Genomic DNA, 19,009 nt, shown 5'->3' with positions numbered 1-19,009 from the left:
TTCCTCAAAACTTTTTGGCAACCTACAAAAGGATTTTGAAGTGGGGTGTGCTATTCACACACCCCTTTTTACTTCTCACACATTCTTTGTTAAGTTCTGCCTTTTGATCTTCTTTAATTCAGTCGATCCGACGGCTGCAAATTAAGAAGATGTGTATGAAGTAAAAGGGGGTGTGTGGATAGCACACCCCTTTTGAAGTTTATAGGAAAAGGCTTATACCCAACTTTTTCTCTCAATATTTTTTTGTCTAACTTATGTGGTGAATGTCACTTAGTATTACGATTTAATGGTATTCCTCTATACTTGTGAGTAAGAGGTCTTAGTTTTAAATTTATTTGATGGCGAGTTGGATACTAAATTATTATGGCAAGGCTATTGTATAGAGAATCATATTATAAAGAAATGAGAAGAAAAAAATTAGGATGTATAGCATAGTTATTTTTCATATGAACAATAGTTTACTTCAAATTAATCTAATTTGTGGAAAGAGAAATTCAAACTTAAGTGCAAGAGGAGAGCTCGCTCAAATAAATTATTGTAGAAGGAAAGATTCATATTTTACATATGAACAATATTTTAGTATTGTTGATGAAGGAATTAATTAATTAAGGGTAACGCTATGGAGACCAAAATTTTAAACCAAATGATGTGATATCAAGGTTCTAAAAGACGCTAGGCGCTCGTCGGGTGGTGGGATGGGGCCTAAGTGAATTTAAGTAAATCTACTATATTTCATGTAAATAAGTGTCGGTTTATACTTAAAATATATGTAATGTCATCAAAAACTACAAAATAGAATGACATATATTATGAAGTATTGGAACATAATGAAAACATGGGGAACAAGCATATAATGTGTGTTTATTTAAGTATTCAATACGTCTCTTACACTTTATTGAAAAAAATAAAATGCAAAATGAAAGTTATCTATTTTCTTCTAAGTGAGTCGCAATCTAGGCGGGTGCCTCAACAAGTATAGGCGCCCTTTTTTAATTTTCAAACACATGTACATTAATTGGGACGATGACCAGCCGCCTAGCGCCTAGGCGGCGCTAGGCAGGGATTGTTAGAACAATGTGTGTCGCCAATAGGAAATAAACATGTTAATCAACACTTAAGTAATAATCCAATCATCAACAACCAAATCATTTGATTTGCAAATTTAGTTTAAAAATTTTGGCCTCCCTAACATTATCCATTAATTAATTTACATGATTCATTTTTTGATCAATCACTCGTAGTTATAAAAGTTGATTGATTGCACCACAGGACAACATTTCAGAAGTACACAAACAAGTCGTGGTAATTAATGTCTTGTTCTTAAACTAATTACGTCTTGAGTTCAAATTATTCTTATTCTCTTAGTGTAAAATATTGATTGTACTAAAAAAAAACATATGAGGATGAGCCATATGTGAGGCCCAAACTATGCAGTTGGAAATTTGGAATATGCGTTGCTTAAAGCCTTGAACAATGGTGTTACATGCAATGCATGAGTGCATAACATAATATGCATATATGCTATTTCCACCCCACAAGGCAAGTCACATTGATGCTTTATGCGCTTCTTGCATGTTAAAACACACACATACAAAGCTTATAGCTCTTCTCTCTGTATTAATCGGCAGCGCAAAACATTGCAAAACATAAAAAAAATGGGCCAAACCCTCAAGACATTGGCTCCTAGTACACTCTCTCTCTCTCTCTCTCTCTCTCTCTCTCTCTGAAATTAAGGGTATCTGTGCTTAGGATTGCTTCTATGTATCAAGCTAGCTATAATGTGGTTTCTAAAGCTAAAAAACGCTTTTGACTATATTTGATAGAAGCATCAGGAACACAAATTATTAAGTTTATGTATATTTTGCAGATTAACAGCCCTTTAACTACTATTTTTATTGTGCAGGAACGGAGGAAAACAAGATTAAAGAAATTAGTCCCATAATCGAGGAGTTCTATAACACTCATTTTGCAGCTGGCACCGAGGAACCAACCACAACTGAATTCTACAGAGCAATATGCGAAGCTGTCGAGTATCTATATACATCCTATAATCAATTACTCGCTGTCATTTTAGCCCTTGCATGCATGATATCTCTGCATTTAGCTTCTACGCATTAATTTTTTATATTGGAAAACTATCTGCATGCATCAGATTTTCTCTCCTGGGCATGGATTTTGTGCGCCATCGGGGGCGCATGATCCGGTTTGGTCTACTAACACTATAACGACACTGCAACAACAACAATAATTTAACTCCATAACAACAATCTGACACCTATAATGACACTGCAACAACAACAATAAGATTGGATCATGCACAACCTATAACGGTGTCGTTGGGTTGTTGCATAGGCTATTGTTGCTAGAGTGTCGTTATAGCGTCATAAGATTGAACGTGTGATGTGCAACCCATGCGAACACAACCCCATGCACATAAGAGAAAATATGTTGCATTCATATGCTTGCCATTGAGTATATATCTCGACTATACAGAGGATACTAATAATTGGTGTAATTAATCTTTAATTCCATAATTATTTTTGCCAGAGAAATCAACAAACAGCTCGGTAGCACACAATTTTGCGTCCCAGAGGAAAGCAAACTCAAGAAAGCATACGAAGTAAGCATCAATTCTTGTTGAGGTTCTTAATTTTTGCCACCGTACGTACCATAAATATTGGGCTTGTCATATTTTACACACACACACACACACACACACAAAATGTTCGAGTTTAAGGACACCGTTAGTTTTGTAAGAAAGTATGATCCAAATATGAAGCAATTTTTTAGTATACCCAAAATACATTACGATAACACGTGAATTAATCTATTTTTATTAATATAAATCCTAAAAGTGGTTGGACATTCTATATTGTTCACTTCCATTATAACAAGTGAAATAATATACCAGTATAATCTGATTATATGTTGTAAATGACTATTAGGTCGCCGACTGTAAACTTTAGATAATTTATTAGTTTGATATGCTAGACATTACGTCACAAGCATATATATACGATGATATGATAAAATAATATTCATTTTAAAATAAGTTGCAGCCACTCAGTACTATGATTTGGTAGTATTTATCTTTACTTGTAAATGAGAGATCTTAGGTTCGAATCTCATGGATGACAAATTCGATACCAAATTAAGTTGGTCATTGTGTTGCTTAGCCAAAATCTTCTTCTTGTAAAAATATATCGTTGTACTAATATAAAAAAATGCTGCAGGAACACCACCATGGCAAGGGAAGCTCTCTGAAAAGGGAAGAGTTTCAAAAGATTTTACAAGAAATAATTGTGGGTACAGGATTTACTGGTGTTGGAGCCAAAGACACACTCATATACATGTTTGGTGTTCCACTCACCGCTTTCCTCATCAAGCAAAGAATCATGCCTCGTGCAATTCCTAATGCTTTCTTCATTCCAGCCATCACGTCTGCTACTGCCTTCGTGCTCGCTAAACTTAACAAAGTATAAACCATCATATTGGATCATCGATTGAAATCTACATTTGATTATTTAATCATTGTCAAATTATCAATGATTTTATACCTTTCTGTTAATTATGTAATTACTATTTTGGTTCTCAACTTGTGTTGTAGATGATAATACATTGGTATTTGTATATTTATATATATTACATGATTATCAAATCGACTCAGCTTCTCAAAATGATCCCTCGATTAAAAGTTGGTTAATGTCGTTTTGGATATGAGTGTCACAAATCAAAATCGTCATTTTATTAAAATTCTGTTAAAATTTAAATTTGTGTATGGATGTGGCATATGCACGAGATATATAACACCCAATTAAACAATGCTATGTAGATTAAACTAGACTTAAACAATAAGATCATCTCCAACTGAAAGGGCTAAATACAGTCCCGTCTAGAATTATAGCCCTTCAAAAAGTTATTTTTAAATGAACAATGTCAGGCCATACTTACATATTATCTTCAACCGAATGGGTCAAACATAGACCCCTAAATACTTCTGAATGTTTTCAAATTTTGAATTTGAACCAATTATTACAACTGATGAGCTGGGCTAAAAAAAGGCTAAGAGGGGACTACATTTTAGCCAGCCTGATGCCCATTTGGCCAAATAATCTTGATCAATGTTCTAAAAGACTCTAGGCGCTAGTTGGGGCTTAGTGCCTAGGCGGATTTAAGTAAATCTATTATATTTCATGTAAATAAATGTCTATTTATACTTAAAATATATATAATTTAATCATAAACTACAAAATAGAATGACATATATATTATGGAGTATTGGAACATCATGAAAACATGGGGAACAAACATATAATGTGTGTTTATTTAACTATTCAACAAGTCTCTTACAATTTATTGAAAAAAATAAAATACAAAATGAAAGTTATCTATTTTTTTTCTAGGTGAGTCGCAACCTAGGCGGGTGCCTAAACGGATCTAAGTGAGCTAGGCGATCTAGGCGGGCACCTTAGCAGGTCTAGACACCCTTTCTTAATTTTCAAACATCTAGTCATTAATCGGGGCGGTGGCCAGTCACCTAGCACCTAGGCGAGGCCTAGCGGCGCTAGGGGAAATTTTTAGAACAATGATCTTGATACTGTTTCGAATTTTTATTGTAGTCGTGGGACCATGATTTTCCAGAGCCAAAGTAAGGATGATCCAAATACAGTTAAGTTATCTTATCAACATCCGGAGATCTTGAAGATGAGGATGAAATTCCACTGAAGATGAGGAGGCGTATTGTTGCTTTGGTGCCTAAATAGTTTATATTTAGGATACTAGAAAATCTTTTCCCTTTATGATTATATTACTATAAACACGAAAATTCTATAATGAATGAAACGAGAACACGTGTACAAAGATTTGTATTGATGAATTTGTAGGGTTACAATCTCTGTTTACAATTTTCCTCTGATTCAATCTTCAAAATTGATGTAGATGCGTAGATTGGTGATCCAAGGGTCGCAATGACTTGATCTCAAACGAACGATTGCTTTAAGTTTTGAGCTTGAAACAGTGTGCGGATAGTCTTCACCTCAGGTTTAGGGCTACGACAAAGGTGATGTTGATGTAGGACTTTGTTGAATCAAGGGTTTTGGCGACTTGATCTTGAATCGAACAATGTTACAAGTTTTGAGCTTGTAACAAAGTCTTGAAGGAATCGGCACAAGTGCTTGTTGATTCTTCAAGGGAATGCTTTGGCTTTGGTTGAAAGAAAACTTCGGCTTTGGTTGTATGTTCTTCAAAGAGAGCATTGGCAGCGTATTAGTCTTCAAAGATTTGGCAAAGGTTCTTCTCAATGTGAGAATTTTGGCCTTTGAATGTAGAAATTGTCGACCTTTATGCTTGTCTAAGGATCTTGTATTTATAGACTTCTCAAAGCTTGCCTTTGGATGGATTTGGCTTTGATTTGTAACTTGATTTGTCCATGTGAGAATTTAGGCATGTTTTGTGTCTTAATTTCAACCAATTTCCCTTGCTTGGCCGAAATTTATAGGGCTTTCTTGCCTATTTTGCGAGCAATCTTCAATTCTTGCTTGTTTTGTGAAGATGCTTTAGCTTTCTTTCCGGTTTTGGCAACAATTTGGGCCCTTGCCGATTTCAAGTTGATTTCTTCCCCTTTGCTGCATTTTAAGAATGCTTTTGAGCTTCTTTTGCTTGATTTGTGCCATATGTCATTGATGACTTGTCCATTTATGATGAGTCATATGCCACGTGAAACTTTATGATGCATCATTTGCATGCAACAAAATATACATGTCTACAAATGCCCCCACTTCAAGGCGTTTTGTAGGCATGTGCTTGTCACATATAGGAAACATGTTTTGAAGACTTGCAATGTGAATGTTCTAACTCAAGGGTTGTCGAGACTTGATCTTGAATTAGTTTGCTTCTTCAAGGGTCGTAGAGGCGTATTTCTTGAAAGAAACATTTCTTCAAGGGCCGTTGAGGTGTATTTCTTGAACTGAAATGATGAATTTTGTCAAGGGCTGTTGAGGCGTATTTCAAGGGTTGTTGAGGCATATTTCTTGGATTGAAATGATGAATTTCATCAAGGACCGTTGAGGCGTATTTCTTGGATAAAACATTTCTTCAAGGGTTATTGAGTCTTGGTCTTGAATGAAATGAAATTTTTCTTCAAGTGCCGTAAAGGCTTAATCTCGAATGAAATGGAAATTTTCTTCAAGAGTCGTAAAGGCTTGATCTTGAATGAAAATTTTGAAAATTGATAAATCGGCACATACTTATTGTGCGTATTGATTTTCCATAATTTTTTGACAAAATACATTTGGTGTATTTTGAGGCATGGATGTTTTCCTTGTGGGTGTGGGAAAAAGGTTTTTTCCTTCCTTAGGTCCTTCAATTTTGGCAATAAAGGTGATTTCCTTCAAGGTTTTGGAAAGATTTAATGTTTGTCTTTGGGTAAGTAGGATTTGCATTTTTTTTTTCCTTTCCCTTTCCATTTTTTTTTTTTGGCCAAGGGAGTGTTTTCCTTCTTGGTTTGGGAAACTTGAAGACTTGTCCTTGCTTTGGAGGGATTACCTTTTGTATTTTGGCGAGGAAAGGTACTTTCCTTTGATGTTTTGGAAATTTTGAAGCCCTTTCCTTTTTCTTTTTTTCTTTCTTTTCTTTGCTGATTTTGTTGCAAAAACATGTTTTTTTTTTCCTTATGGCCGAAATCACCTTGCCATTTTTTGCTTGGAATTTGATCCCTTCTTTTGGTTGGAATGTACTTCCTTCTTTTGATTTTCCTTTTGCTATTAGGTATGTATTCTCCCTCTAGCATTAGGAAGAAATTGATCATTATTTATAGGACAATTAGGTGTGTCTTTTGGCACAACAAACCTTGTCGTGCACATTGACTTTACTTGCTGCCATAGGATTTTTATTTATTTATTTATTTTTGTTGTTGCTACTGCCATGAGTTTTGGTGTTTGGAGCTTGTTGCAATGCGTCATTTTTTACCGCGTGGTGCTGTGCAAAAGACTGCAACGAGGTTACGATGTGTAGTGCCTTTTGGTCGCAGTTTCCTTCGATGGTGACATTGTCGTGCAATGCAAGAAACTGCTTGCATAATCGTTGCGGGGTTACGTAGCATTTTGGTTTTCTTTGCTACTGTAGCATGCTTTGAAGGACCGTCTTGTAACTGCCCTCTTTGCTGTCCTACTCAAGCTTTGTGACTGATTTCTTTTTGTCGTTGCGACTTTGTCATCGTCATTTTTCAACACTCACGAGGTTCGTCTCACACATCTTTTGCTTTAGTCAAGCAATATTTTCTTCTTGTAGCCCCACTCATATGCTTATGTTGCCTTGTTTATTTTATTACAGCCATGATATTTTTCAAGTGCTTTAAGAGCAATACCATCATCATTTTTGCAAACGAAGGTGATTCGCAAGATAAGGGAACAACGTTGAAGCTTTATGTGCCATTGACTGGCCATAAGGTGCTTGTTCTTCCTACAAAACACAACTCAATGCATATCAAGTTGTGGTCTTTTGAAGTATCTTAGGAGGTGACAAATTTTGGTCGACCAAATACGAAGAAGAATGCATGTACGTTGAGGATTCTTATCTTGAATCCTTCGCACCCTATTCATGACAATCCACCGACTTCATTTGAGCTTCTTGTCGATCACATATGTAGCAAAGCTATGACTTGGAATGGCATCTTATCTACTACTGGAGAGGCTGTCTTTGCTGAGTTTTGTTGGGGGTGGCCTGAAGATGTCTTGAGCCTAAAGATATGCTTACCAACGTAGTCATTTATCATGTTTTGTACGCATCTTTGTTTAGTTATGATCGCCATCCTTCCATCATTTGTGCGTCTAAAAGCATTGGCGCGAGAGCAAGAGCAGTTGGAAATCAAAGCATCACAACTTCAAGATGTTCCCTCGGAGCAGAAAGCTACACTTTCTCAACATCAAGAGGAGATTTCACACCTAGAGTAAGAGAAAGGCACGGCTATGGAGTTGCCCACCTTGTCTCCCACCAATGCGGAGACTTTGAAGACTTTGGAAGGCTTGCTTAAAGATCGTCGCCGTAGTTTTAGGGACATAGCTTTCAAGTAGTGTCTTCCGTTCTTTGTACTTTAAGCCTTCTTTTCTTTTTCTTTGTTTTTTTTAATAAGGCTTTGGAGCAGACTTCTTCCAAAATAAAGTATTCACAATTTGAATTTTCTCCTTATTCTTCAAAGTGTTTGCATTTTTTTGTTGGTGATGTGATTGTACTTGAAGTTTTGAAGTTTCAAGTTGGCTACGTACCCTCGTTTGAGGAGGGATTAAGTCATGACGTAGTTCAAAAGAGTGATGGATTGTTTTTTATGGTTTTGACGGTTTTAATGGTGATTTTGATGATGATTTTGAATTTTTTTTGTTTTTGTATTGCCCTACACATTTTATGCTCTTGCAGACTAGGAGCATTAGGTGTCACATTTTAAGCTCGTGCGAACAAGGAGCATTGGGTGTCATATTTTAAGCTCGTGCAAATAAGGAGCATTGTTGTCGTATGCAGTTTAGGCTCGTGCATGTGAGGAGCTTTGTGTTGTGTGCAATTTAGGCTTATGCAAGTGAAGAGTTTAGTGCCACGTGCAGTTTAGGCTCATGCAGGCAATGAGCATTGCTTGTTTGGTTTAGGGGTAGTAACGCTTCAAGAATCTGCCATTAATGGGGCCGATCTTTAAGCCTTCTTCGGCCATAATTAAGTAGGCACCATTGGTGTAGACCTCTTGTATTACGTAAGGTTCATCCCACTTTGATGTGAACTTGCTTTTTTTCTTGTAAGTTGTGATGATAGGCCTTCGTAATGCCAAGATAAGATCTCCAGTTTAGAAAGACCTTGGGCGGACCTTCTTGTTGAATGCCTTGGATAGCCATGCTTGGTAGTGTTCCAAGTGTTGTTGAGCTTCGAGCCTCCTTTTTTCAAGTGCTTCCAACTCTTGAAGTCGTAGCTTTGTCTTTTCCTCCTCAGTCAAGCCTTCTTGTATAGTCATTCTTAATGAGGGGATTTGACTTTTGAGTGGCAGAACAACTTCCATGCCATATACGAAAGAATAAGGCGTAGCTTGGGTAAGAGTTCTATGTGTCATCCTAAATGCTCAAAGTGCCTCGCTTATTATTTCATGTCAGTTTCTCTTTGTTCAGCTCATTACCTTCTTCAGAAGGTTGCATAACATTTTGTTGAATGCTTCCGCAAGACCTTCAAGGTTGCATAACATTTTGTTGAATGCTTCCGCAAGACTTTTGGCTGAAGCATAATACATGGAAGACGTATACTGCTTGAACTTGTATTTCTCGTATAGCTCGTCCATAAGTCGGTTGGAGAACTGTTTTCCGTTGTCAATGATGATGTAGCAAGGCACACCATATCTGTGGATGATGTGCTCATTGATGAAATGGATGATAGTTTCCTTCTTGAATTTCCTTAGGGGTACGGCTTCAACCCACTTAGAAAATTAATCCATTGGGCTAGGATGTAGGCTTCTCCTGCAAATGACTTTGGTATGATTGGTCTTACGACGTCCAATCCCCATGCATCAAATGGTCTTAAAGCAACTGTAAGGTGTAATGGTTCAAGCGATTGATGTATGAAGTTGGTGTGGAATTGGCAGGCTTGGCACCTTTTTGGCGTGTTCGAAACAGTCTTTCACCATGCTCGACCAGTAGTACCCCATTCTCTTGAGCTGGAAGTGTAGTTTTGGTCCAGACTGATGCGTTCAACATACGTCTGAGTATGTTTCTTCCATGGCTTGATTGGCTTCTTCCTCACCTAGGCATCTCAAAATTACTCCTTCAAAAGAGCGTCGGTAAAGTGTTCCTTTGTGGTAGAAGAAGAAAGGTGCTCGTCGACGTATTTCAAATCGGTGTCTAGGATAGTTTGAAAGCTTTCCATGCTCTAAGTAGTAGATCAGTGGCTGTCTCCACTCTTCAGTGTCGACTGGAAGTACTCAAATGACATTTGTATCATCCAGTAGCATTTCAATGACGAGCGGGATCACCCATTTTTGGCAAATTGGCACATTCGCATATTCGTCTTCTCCTAGTGCCATACTTGAGGCAAGGTTAGCGAGAGCATCCACCATTTGACTTTCTTTTCTTGGCACATGTTCTAGCATCACGGCCTTGAACTTTTGTAGCAGTTGAGTTGCTAGCCGAAAGTATGGGACGATATCATCTTTCCTCACTTCATATTTAGTTAAGAGTTGATTGATTATAAGCTTGGAGTAGTCATACACTTCTAGCGTTATGATTTCCATGTCAGAAGGAATAGGGTAGTACTTGTCTTTGTGGTGACATGAATACTACATCTGCCCCCGCTCCGTCCGTTCGTGCAGATATGTCGAAGAACATTGTCCATGTCGGAAAGATGTCGATGTAGAACACCTCCGCGTCAAGCAAGTCGTCTGAGATTTTCCAATCGGCTGGGATTAGATGGTTGGTAAGGAAATCTACTAGGGCTTGTCCCTTGACGACTTTAGGTGAGACGTAGATGATCTCATATTGATTGAGAAACAACACCCATTTAGCTAGTTGCCCTGTCAAAATGGGTTTGGACATAACGTACTTAACTGGGTCTGCTTTAGCAACCAAGTGGATAGTGTAAGCATGCATGTAGTGTCTTAGCATTTGGACAGCAAAGGTTAGGGCAAGACACATCTTCTCGATTGGTGAGTAGTTAAGCTCGGTACAATTGAGAGTTATACTTAGGTAATAGAGTGCTCTTTCCTTTTGGTCTTCATTTTCTTGTGTCAAGAGTGCTCTAATGGAACCTTCTTGTGCGGCAATGTATAGGATGAGCGGTTTTCCAGGCACAAGAGCTCCTAAGACATGTGGGTTTGCCAGGTACCTTTTTATGTTCTCAAAGGCATTGCGACATGCGTCATCCTATATGAACGGAACGTCATTCTTCATGAGTCGACTGAAGGGTTGACAACGTCCAGCGAGGTTAGAGATGAAGTGTCTAATAAAGGTTAACCACCCTTATAGACTTTTCATCTCGTGTAAGTTCCTTGGTTCGGGCATGTTTTGGATGGCCTTGATCTTCGATTGGTCTACTTCAATGCCACGGTGCTTGACAATGAAGCCGAGGAACTTCCCAGAAGTGATGCCAAATGCCCATTTCAACAGGTTCATTTTAAGGTTGTAGTGTCGTAGTTTGTTGAACACCATTCGTAAATCTTTTAAGTGATCGATCTTTTTTTGGTCTTAATAACTACGTCGTCCATGATACATTCTACATTTTTGTGTAGCATGTTGTTGAAGATCTTCTGCATTGTGCGTTGATATGTACCTTCAGCATTCTTCAAGCCAAAGGGCATTACCTTGTAGCAGTAGATACCTTTTGAAGTGCGAAAGGCTGTTAGTTCCTCGTCTTTGGAAGTCATACATATTTGATTGTATCTAGAGGAGTCGTCCATGAATAATAGTGCCTCGTGGCCAGTGGTTACATCCACCATGATTTCGATGATTGGCAAGGGAAAGTCATTCTTCGAGCAAGCATCATTGTGGTCCCGGAAATCTATGCAAACACGTATTTGTCTAGATTTCTTAAAGGCAATGACGATGTTGGAGATCCATTTAGGGTATTACACCTCTGGAATAAAGCATGCTTCGATTAGCTTGTCAATCTTGGCCTCAATTTGTGGGATGAGCTCGGATCGATAGCATCATTGAGTTTGCTTTATCGGTCGCGTTCCAGGCTTGACTGCAAGGTGATGTACAACGATGGTAGGGTTAAGGCCGGGCATTTCTTTGTAGGTCCAAGCAAATACGTCCTTGTACTCCATTAGCAGTTGGTAGTACTCCTTGATGTCGTCCTCACTAAGTAGTGCACTTACAAAGGTAGACTTCCGTTCCTCGTTGTGCCTAAGTTAAGCTTCTTGAGATCATCAACTGTGGCTTACCCCCCCCATCCTCGAGCTATGGTTATGCAATAGTGACGTCTTCCTCGAGGGTTTCATTCTTTTTGTCTTCTTGGATCGTGATGTGGAAGATGTCTTGGACCTCATTTTCAATGTCGTCCTCTTAGGCTTGTTAGCCTGAAGATTGGCTAGTTTGTATGATGAGGCGCCTCTTTACCTTTAGTTGTCTTTTTTGTGTTGACTTCCAAGGTTGTTTGGCACTTCATCCTTGAAGAAATTGAGCTTCGAACGTCGTCTTTTTCTGCTAAACCGTCAAGCTTTTCTTCCTTCAACATTGTCTTCCTCTTCCTAGAAGGCTTCTTGGTTTATTCAAGTCTTTCCAAGGCCAACCGTTGCAGAGGAGAACTAGCCGTGTTGCTTTGCTTCATAGATTTTGATAACCTTTCGAAAACACAGCTTTAGGGTGTTGGTGTGTTGAGCCGTTTGAAGACAGAAGTTCAGTCTTGACTACCAATGCAATCTAGTGCTGACATTCTAGGTTTTAAACCATTCAGCTTATCAAAGACTGACATTCGAGGGGCGGGTTTAGGCTTCTCTTGATCTTGTTCAACGCTCACGCTGATGTGTTGAGCGCTAACATTTTTTGTTTTGCTTGAAATCTTCACAGGTGTATTTGGTGTGAAACCAAGTCGAGCTTTGTTGTTGTCAACTCCGTAACCATGCTCTTCAACTTCTTTTGAGTCTCAGTGAGGTCACCTTCTTTGTCGTTGACGGTGTTTAAAACCTTTTTTCCAAGATTTTAATGGAAGGTGAAATCGTACCCAGCCTTTAACATGAGTTTGTAGGCGTTTGGGTCGAAACCTTTCTCGGTCCTCTTAGTTGGAAAAATGCTCGGTTTCACCCCTTTTGGCAAGGGTTTTACAAAACCTTGCAGTGGTTTTGAAACTTTAGCGTCATTTAGCTGTGTCAGAGGTAAAATTGCATTTGTCTTGAGTAGTTTTACATCATCCTTGTGTAGCTGTGTGTTGGCTTTGCTTGTTCCAGTTTCGAACAAGGATTGCCCATTCTTTCTTCTTGATACTGGGATGTATCAGAAGACGAGTGTATTTGGTCCTTTTGAGGGTGTCACACCCCTTTTGGTTGTTATGGGTTTGGCAGACTCATCATCGTCTTTGTTTGAAGATGGCACGGCTTCCCTTTCTTACTTTTTGGGCATGGATTGGCACTCTCGTTTCTTAAATGCGGCTTTGCATATGGATTTAATCTCTTTTGGAAGAGCTTCGGGTACTATGTCTTCATCCATGTATAACTTGGCATCGGCGAAGTGTGATTCAGGTTGGATGAATGGTTTGGTGTCGCCTTGTATCACCTTTACTCCTTCTCGGTAGAACTTCAAGCATTGATGAAAGATGGACAGCACCACTCCATTCTCGTGGATCCAATGCCTTCCTAAGAGCAAGTTGTAGAAAGTTCTTGCATCAATCACATGGAATAGCGTGCTTGATTTAAGTTCGCCAATGGTCATCTCCATTCAGATTATGCCCATTGCTCTTTGTCCTCCTTGGTTAAAACCTTGGATTAGGAAGCAGCTGCGAGATAGTTCATCCACCTTGATGCCGGTTGTGGTCATTGTTGACTTTGGCATGATGTTTATGGCCGATCCACCATCCACAATCATACGGTTAACTTTGTGCTCCCTTACGTACCCAGAGATGAAGAGAAAACGATTGTGAAGCTTTGATCCCAACAAGTCTTTGTCAGTGAAGTTGATTGCATACTCATATGGCCGAAGTTTCAAGTCTTCATCCTTGCTTTCTTGCATTTTGTGATCGTCGAGACTCGCCAAAATTGCTACTAGTGCTTTTCACCTCTCCTTAGGCAATAATAGTGCTTCCTCGATGCTAAAGTATGTTGGCAGGCCTTCTTTGGGTGTGAGGGTCTTCTCTTCCTCTAGGCAATAACTTTACCTTTTAAGGGTTTTTCTAGCTCTACTTCAACCATATGACAGGCAACGGTAGTGCACTGTTGGAAGAAGTCCATTGGGAAGTACTCGTACAAGGAGAAAGGAATGTGTGGCTCTTGCTCTATAGGTTCCCTAGTGTACGTTGGTAGGCGTATTTTGGTCGTTTGCCCCAAATGATGGTTGTACAGAAGGTGTCGTGTGGCTTAAGCATGGACGAGACTGGTCATGCGTCACGTGCGAAGGCACCAAATCGAATGATCCAAACATAATCATGGTAGTGTGTGTTGCAACCGTGTCTTCTAGGTCAAGTTCAATTTGCCCTTGTTATGCTAGCTTCATGATGAGCTCCTTAAAGACGAAGCACTTGCCAACAAGATGACTCACAATATAATGAAACTTGCAATACCTAAGATCGTTAACTTGATTCATCTCTTCGATGCACTTGCATTCAGGTAACTCAATTACCTTCTTTTCCAGCAAGTCTAACATTGCAACCACGTCAGAATCAGGAAAAAGGTACGTATTATGCTCCAGTTCCCTCAAGGTGTTTTTGTACCTATCTTGGGTGCGAGAAGGCTCACCTTTCATTTCCTTTGTTTTGCTTTTGGATGAGATCTTGACGGGCGCAGCAAAGATTTTGATGTGGGTAGTATGGATGGTAAAAGCTTCCTTGGCAGGCTTTTTCCAAGTCTTGTCTACCTTTGGAGCGAGCACCTTATCCTTTTTTTAGTCAGTGATCTACTCTTTCTTCCCATGATTGGCAATACTCAACTCCATGTCATGGGATCGAGTTGCCAATTCTTCAAAAGTTCTTGGTTTTATGCCTTAGAGGATGTAATGTAGCCCCTAGTGCATGCCTTGAACGCACATCTCAGTAGCGGAGGTTTCAGAAAGCCAATCTTTGCAATCCAGACTTAATGAATGCCATTTATTGATGTAGTTGACGATAGGTTCATCCTTCCACTACTTCATACTTGTTAACTCCAACATGCTTACAGTGCGACGAGTGCTATAAAAGCCGTTAAGGAATTACTTTTCAAGCTGATCCCAGCTGTTGATGGACTCGAGCTCGAGGTCGGTGCACCAGTCAAAGGCATTACCTTTTAGCGAGTGCACGAACTGTTTAACGAGGTAGTCTCCCTCCATCCCAACATTGTTATAAGTTTCAATGAAATGGGCAATATGTTGCTTAAGATTGCCCTTTTCCATCGAATTACTTAAATTTGGGCGACTAATAACCCCTTGGCATCCTCAAGGCATCAATCTTCTTGGAGTAAGGCTTTGAGTATAGCACAGAGTCATGTGAGCTCCCTTCGTACTGCGCCTCAATGATGTTTGTGATCATCTCTTACAGTTGTTGGATAAAAAGAGATCCCATGAGCATGGTAGCTCGGTCCACATCCAGCTTCTCCTTAACTTTCTCCACTAGAAGCTCATCTTCTTCATTGATTTCTTTCTTTAGTGGATCAACATTTGGGTCAGCTTTCTCGTTGTGCTGCGCCTCTAGACGATTGACAAGTGTAGCTTTCTGCAAGTCCTTTTCTTCCACGGTCCTTGTCAGCCTTGCGATTGCTTCACTTATTTATGCCAGCTGCTCCTCGATTGAAGTCACACCAGTAGTCATGACTTACATGGCTATGAGATACGAGCTGCTACTTGAGTCGGCATCGAAAGTCAACGACTCGGAGTACCTCATTGGGCTTTCTTCCTTTGGCGCCCTAGCGAGGCTAGGGTGATCTGTCACGCCCTGACTCGCGAATAAATACTATCCACGAGCTAGGGTGTGAGCCATATCTTAGCTATAGAAATAAATTCTACAACCAAGATATAGTGGAAAATAAAATGAAATAATTAAAATTTATTGAATACGCAGCGGAATAACAATAATGCACAAATTAATTCACTACAAAAACTACTAACAAAATAATAATTGAATTGTAACAAATATTAGTATACAAAATTTATTCATAACAAAAATACCAACTAAAATAATAATTGAAATGAGTAGCTCTTGAAAATACATAAAATGTATGCAATGAGATGTATGAATGTGCTCACTCCCTTCTAATCTTGTCAACACATACCTAAGGCACCCAAGCCTACACGTCCCATACCATACTTATACCACTTGGCTCCAAGTACGTTAGAATATGAGTTAACTTCCGTTCATCCCTTAACCCAATTTTTATAATTAAACTCTCAGTTTCCACTTTATTAAACAGATACTTCCCTCAACGCCCAAATGTATACTCAAGCCCTGCACCCTACGCCTGACATATACACGGTTCATTATTTTATATTCAAGGCAAACTTTAGCCCTTGAATATCCTCACAACTTAAACACTTTACACAAGTGAGCACTTGACACAACACAACTCTTTTTCTTGCTTTGCAATGCATATGTATATGTCATGTTCACATAGATATCAATACTCACACTTTATCTAACAAGCCTGCAACTTCAACATAAATCAAATTGATTAGTAACAAGAGTAATATAATCATAATATTAACAAAATAATAATCTATAATCCATCATATAAAATGTTGCTTGTTGACCACTCCATATTTCATCGTCTCGTCCATCTTGGTCGGGCAACCTGTTTTTATTAGAAAAGAATACACATCCATGTTAGAGAAAATAATCGTTAGAGTGAAATATATGTCTCAAAGGCCACAAGGCATGGAATCATGTTTCTAGCTTTTCCCTTTCCAAACATCATCATTTATTTTTATTTTTTTTTGTTTCAAGTTCTTTTCTTCCCTCTCGTTCTCTTTCTTCTTTCACCACATCCTCTTCCTCTTCTTTAGTATAGCTGAAATTCTCAACCAAACATCAGTTGTTTGAGCTGGGATACAAGTCAGCACATAGATTAGATTGTCATGGTTTTTGGATATGTTATAGAGGAGATGATAAGGAACAACTTTTGTAAGGGAAACGTTTCGATCGGAGCTACTAAAAATGGGGTTTTGGTACTCATAACATGGCCGTCCAGTTTTCCGTGGAATTAGAAACATAAGTTCGTATTTCAAACCTATTGGAAGATTGCACCGTTGGATTTTCCTGAAATTTTGATATGTCATGGTAGAGAGACAGACAAACAATTCTCATGAAGAAAATACTATGATATAATCTATGGATGATGGTGTTTTGGTCTGATAAATAGGCTGGACGAATTTCTAGTTTTTGGATATCTTTCTTTTGATAGATGAAAATGATGGTAGTTTGATGGAGAGATTTGTTGAGTAAGATCTCATGTATTTTTCTAGGATTTGTCTCCCACTTTTTGTACATCATTCTCAGGGGAAAATAAATGGAGATTTTCTATGGTTTGGTGGAAGTGCTTCTCATGGAAATGATCTCAAAATGTAAACAACACAAGATTTAAGTGGTTCACCAATTTGGCTACATCCACTAGGGTTGTGTTTTCATTGTATTTCACTATATGTGGTAGACTTACAAATACAATGAAAGATGGCTTTGAGCCCTAAGAACATGTAAAAGAAAATAGGAAGGTAATATGAAGGGAAGAATGACTTTTTGTTGGAGTTGTTCTTTTTCTTTCTTTTGTTCTTCTTCTTCCTCTCTCTTTTCTTCTTCCTCTTTCCTCTCCCTTTTCTTCTTCTTCTTTCCTCTATCTTTTCCTCTTCTTCTTTTCTCTATCTTTTCCTCTTATTCTTTTCTTTATGTCCTTCCGTTGTTTCTTTCCTCCTTCCTTTATGTAAATTGCATGACATCTTCTTGTCCAAAGAATCTCCACAAGTGTGCCAATGGAAAGAAAGCAAGTGTTGTGCTAATTATTATCATGAAATGTGTTCCAATGAAAACACACCAAATGTTAGCCTAATCATCACAATGAAATGTGGTCCAATGACAAAATAACAAATGTGAAGCAAATCATGAACTAAGGAATAATATGCAAGATGTTCCTTGCATCCAAAGGCCACGTCCAAACAATTTGGGGGATGAATCATCACAAAACATTTAACTCTTACATTCCTAATGAATACAAACTTGCCAACTCACCCCTTAAGTAGACTTCCACCTTCACATTTAGAGTGGTGAGTAATCACCAAATCATTAACTCCTAATGTTACAAACTCTCCACCTTAACCTATCTAGAGTAGTGACTAACTCCTCATCTTTATTCTCTAATGGTTGCCCAAAATGTCACTTAGCCTTTGTAAGAACAATAAAGCCAAACTCATCATAATCACCTTCTCCAATTCAAACTAAAAATATCTCTAATTACATACGAACGTGAAATACTACTAGCTAGTTTTTGAAATAATTTGTAGCAAAAAGGATTTTACAACGAAACTATTTTACATATCAAAAGTAGGTTCTTGCATAAAATAAATTTAATAAAATCATTACGTAAAATAATAATTATCCACACACACACACACACATAATATGTAATAATTTTTTTTTAAATACGGGGTATTACATGATCACAGGCTCATGCCTCGGGTGCTCTTGCTCCTTTAGTAGAGTTGATGTAAGGGTGGAAGGCACGGTAGAGATAGTTCTTGCCTTGCTTCGGGTTGTGACGCCCAAAGTGCCACCACTTGCGGCAAAGATGTTCTTGTTCTTCTGGTTGGTTGCGGGAATAGCTTGATCATTTCTTGATACCATATGTGTTTCTTGTGGATTTGAAGACAGAGATGAGAGGCAGAGAGGTCCCACCGAGCATGCCAAATTTGTAAACACAAAAATTCTATAACGAATGAAGTGAGAACACGTGTACAAAGTAGATTTGTATTGATGAATTTGTAGGGTTACAATCTCTGTTTACAATTTTCGTCTGATTCAATCTTCAAATTTTGTATAGATGTGTAGGTTGTTGATCCAAGGGTCGCGATGACTTGATCTCGAACAAACAATTGAACGATTGCTTCAAGTTTTGAGCTTGAAACAATGAGTGGATAGTCTTCACCTCATGTTTAGGGCTACGACAAAGGTGATGCTAATGTAGGACTTTGTTGATTCAAGGGTCTTGGCGACTTCATCTTGAATCGAACATCATTACAAGTTTTGAGCTTGTAACAAAGTCTTGAAGGAATTGGCACAAGTGCTTGTTGATTCTTCAAGGAAATGCTTTGGCTTTGGTCGAAAGAAAGCTTCGGCTTTGGTTGTACGTTCTTCAAAGAGAGCTTTGGCAGCGTATTAGTCTTTAAAGATTTGG

General features: G+C 38.5%; 1 protein-coding gene across 1 annotated transcript; it reads left to right on the top strand.

The window, feature by feature from the left end:
* The first annotated feature begins 1,557 nt into the window (after positions 1-1,557).
* LOC114821232 (uncharacterized) lies at positions 1,558-3,658 on the top strand. Its single transcript, XM_029093238.2, has 4 exons — positions 1,558-1,686; positions 1,904-2,030; positions 2,548-2,620; positions 3,234-3,658. The coding sequence occupies exons 1-4, from the start codon at positions 1,560-1,562 to the stop codon at positions 3,480-3,482; spliced, it is 576 nt and encodes a 191-aa protein (XP_028949071.2). The 5' UTR covers positions 1,558-1,559; the 3' UTR covers positions 3,483-3,658.
* Positions 3,659-19,009: the final 15,351 nt, after the last annotated feature.

The sequence above is a fragment of the Malus domestica genome, chromosome 14 (genome assembly GCF_042453785.1).
Source record: "Malus domestica chromosome 14, GDT2T_hap1".
Lineage (NCBI taxonomy): Eukaryota > Viridiplantae > Streptophyta > Magnoliopsida > Rosales > Rosaceae > Malus > Malus domestica.
This window is presented reverse-complemented; position numbering and strand designations above follow the sequence as displayed.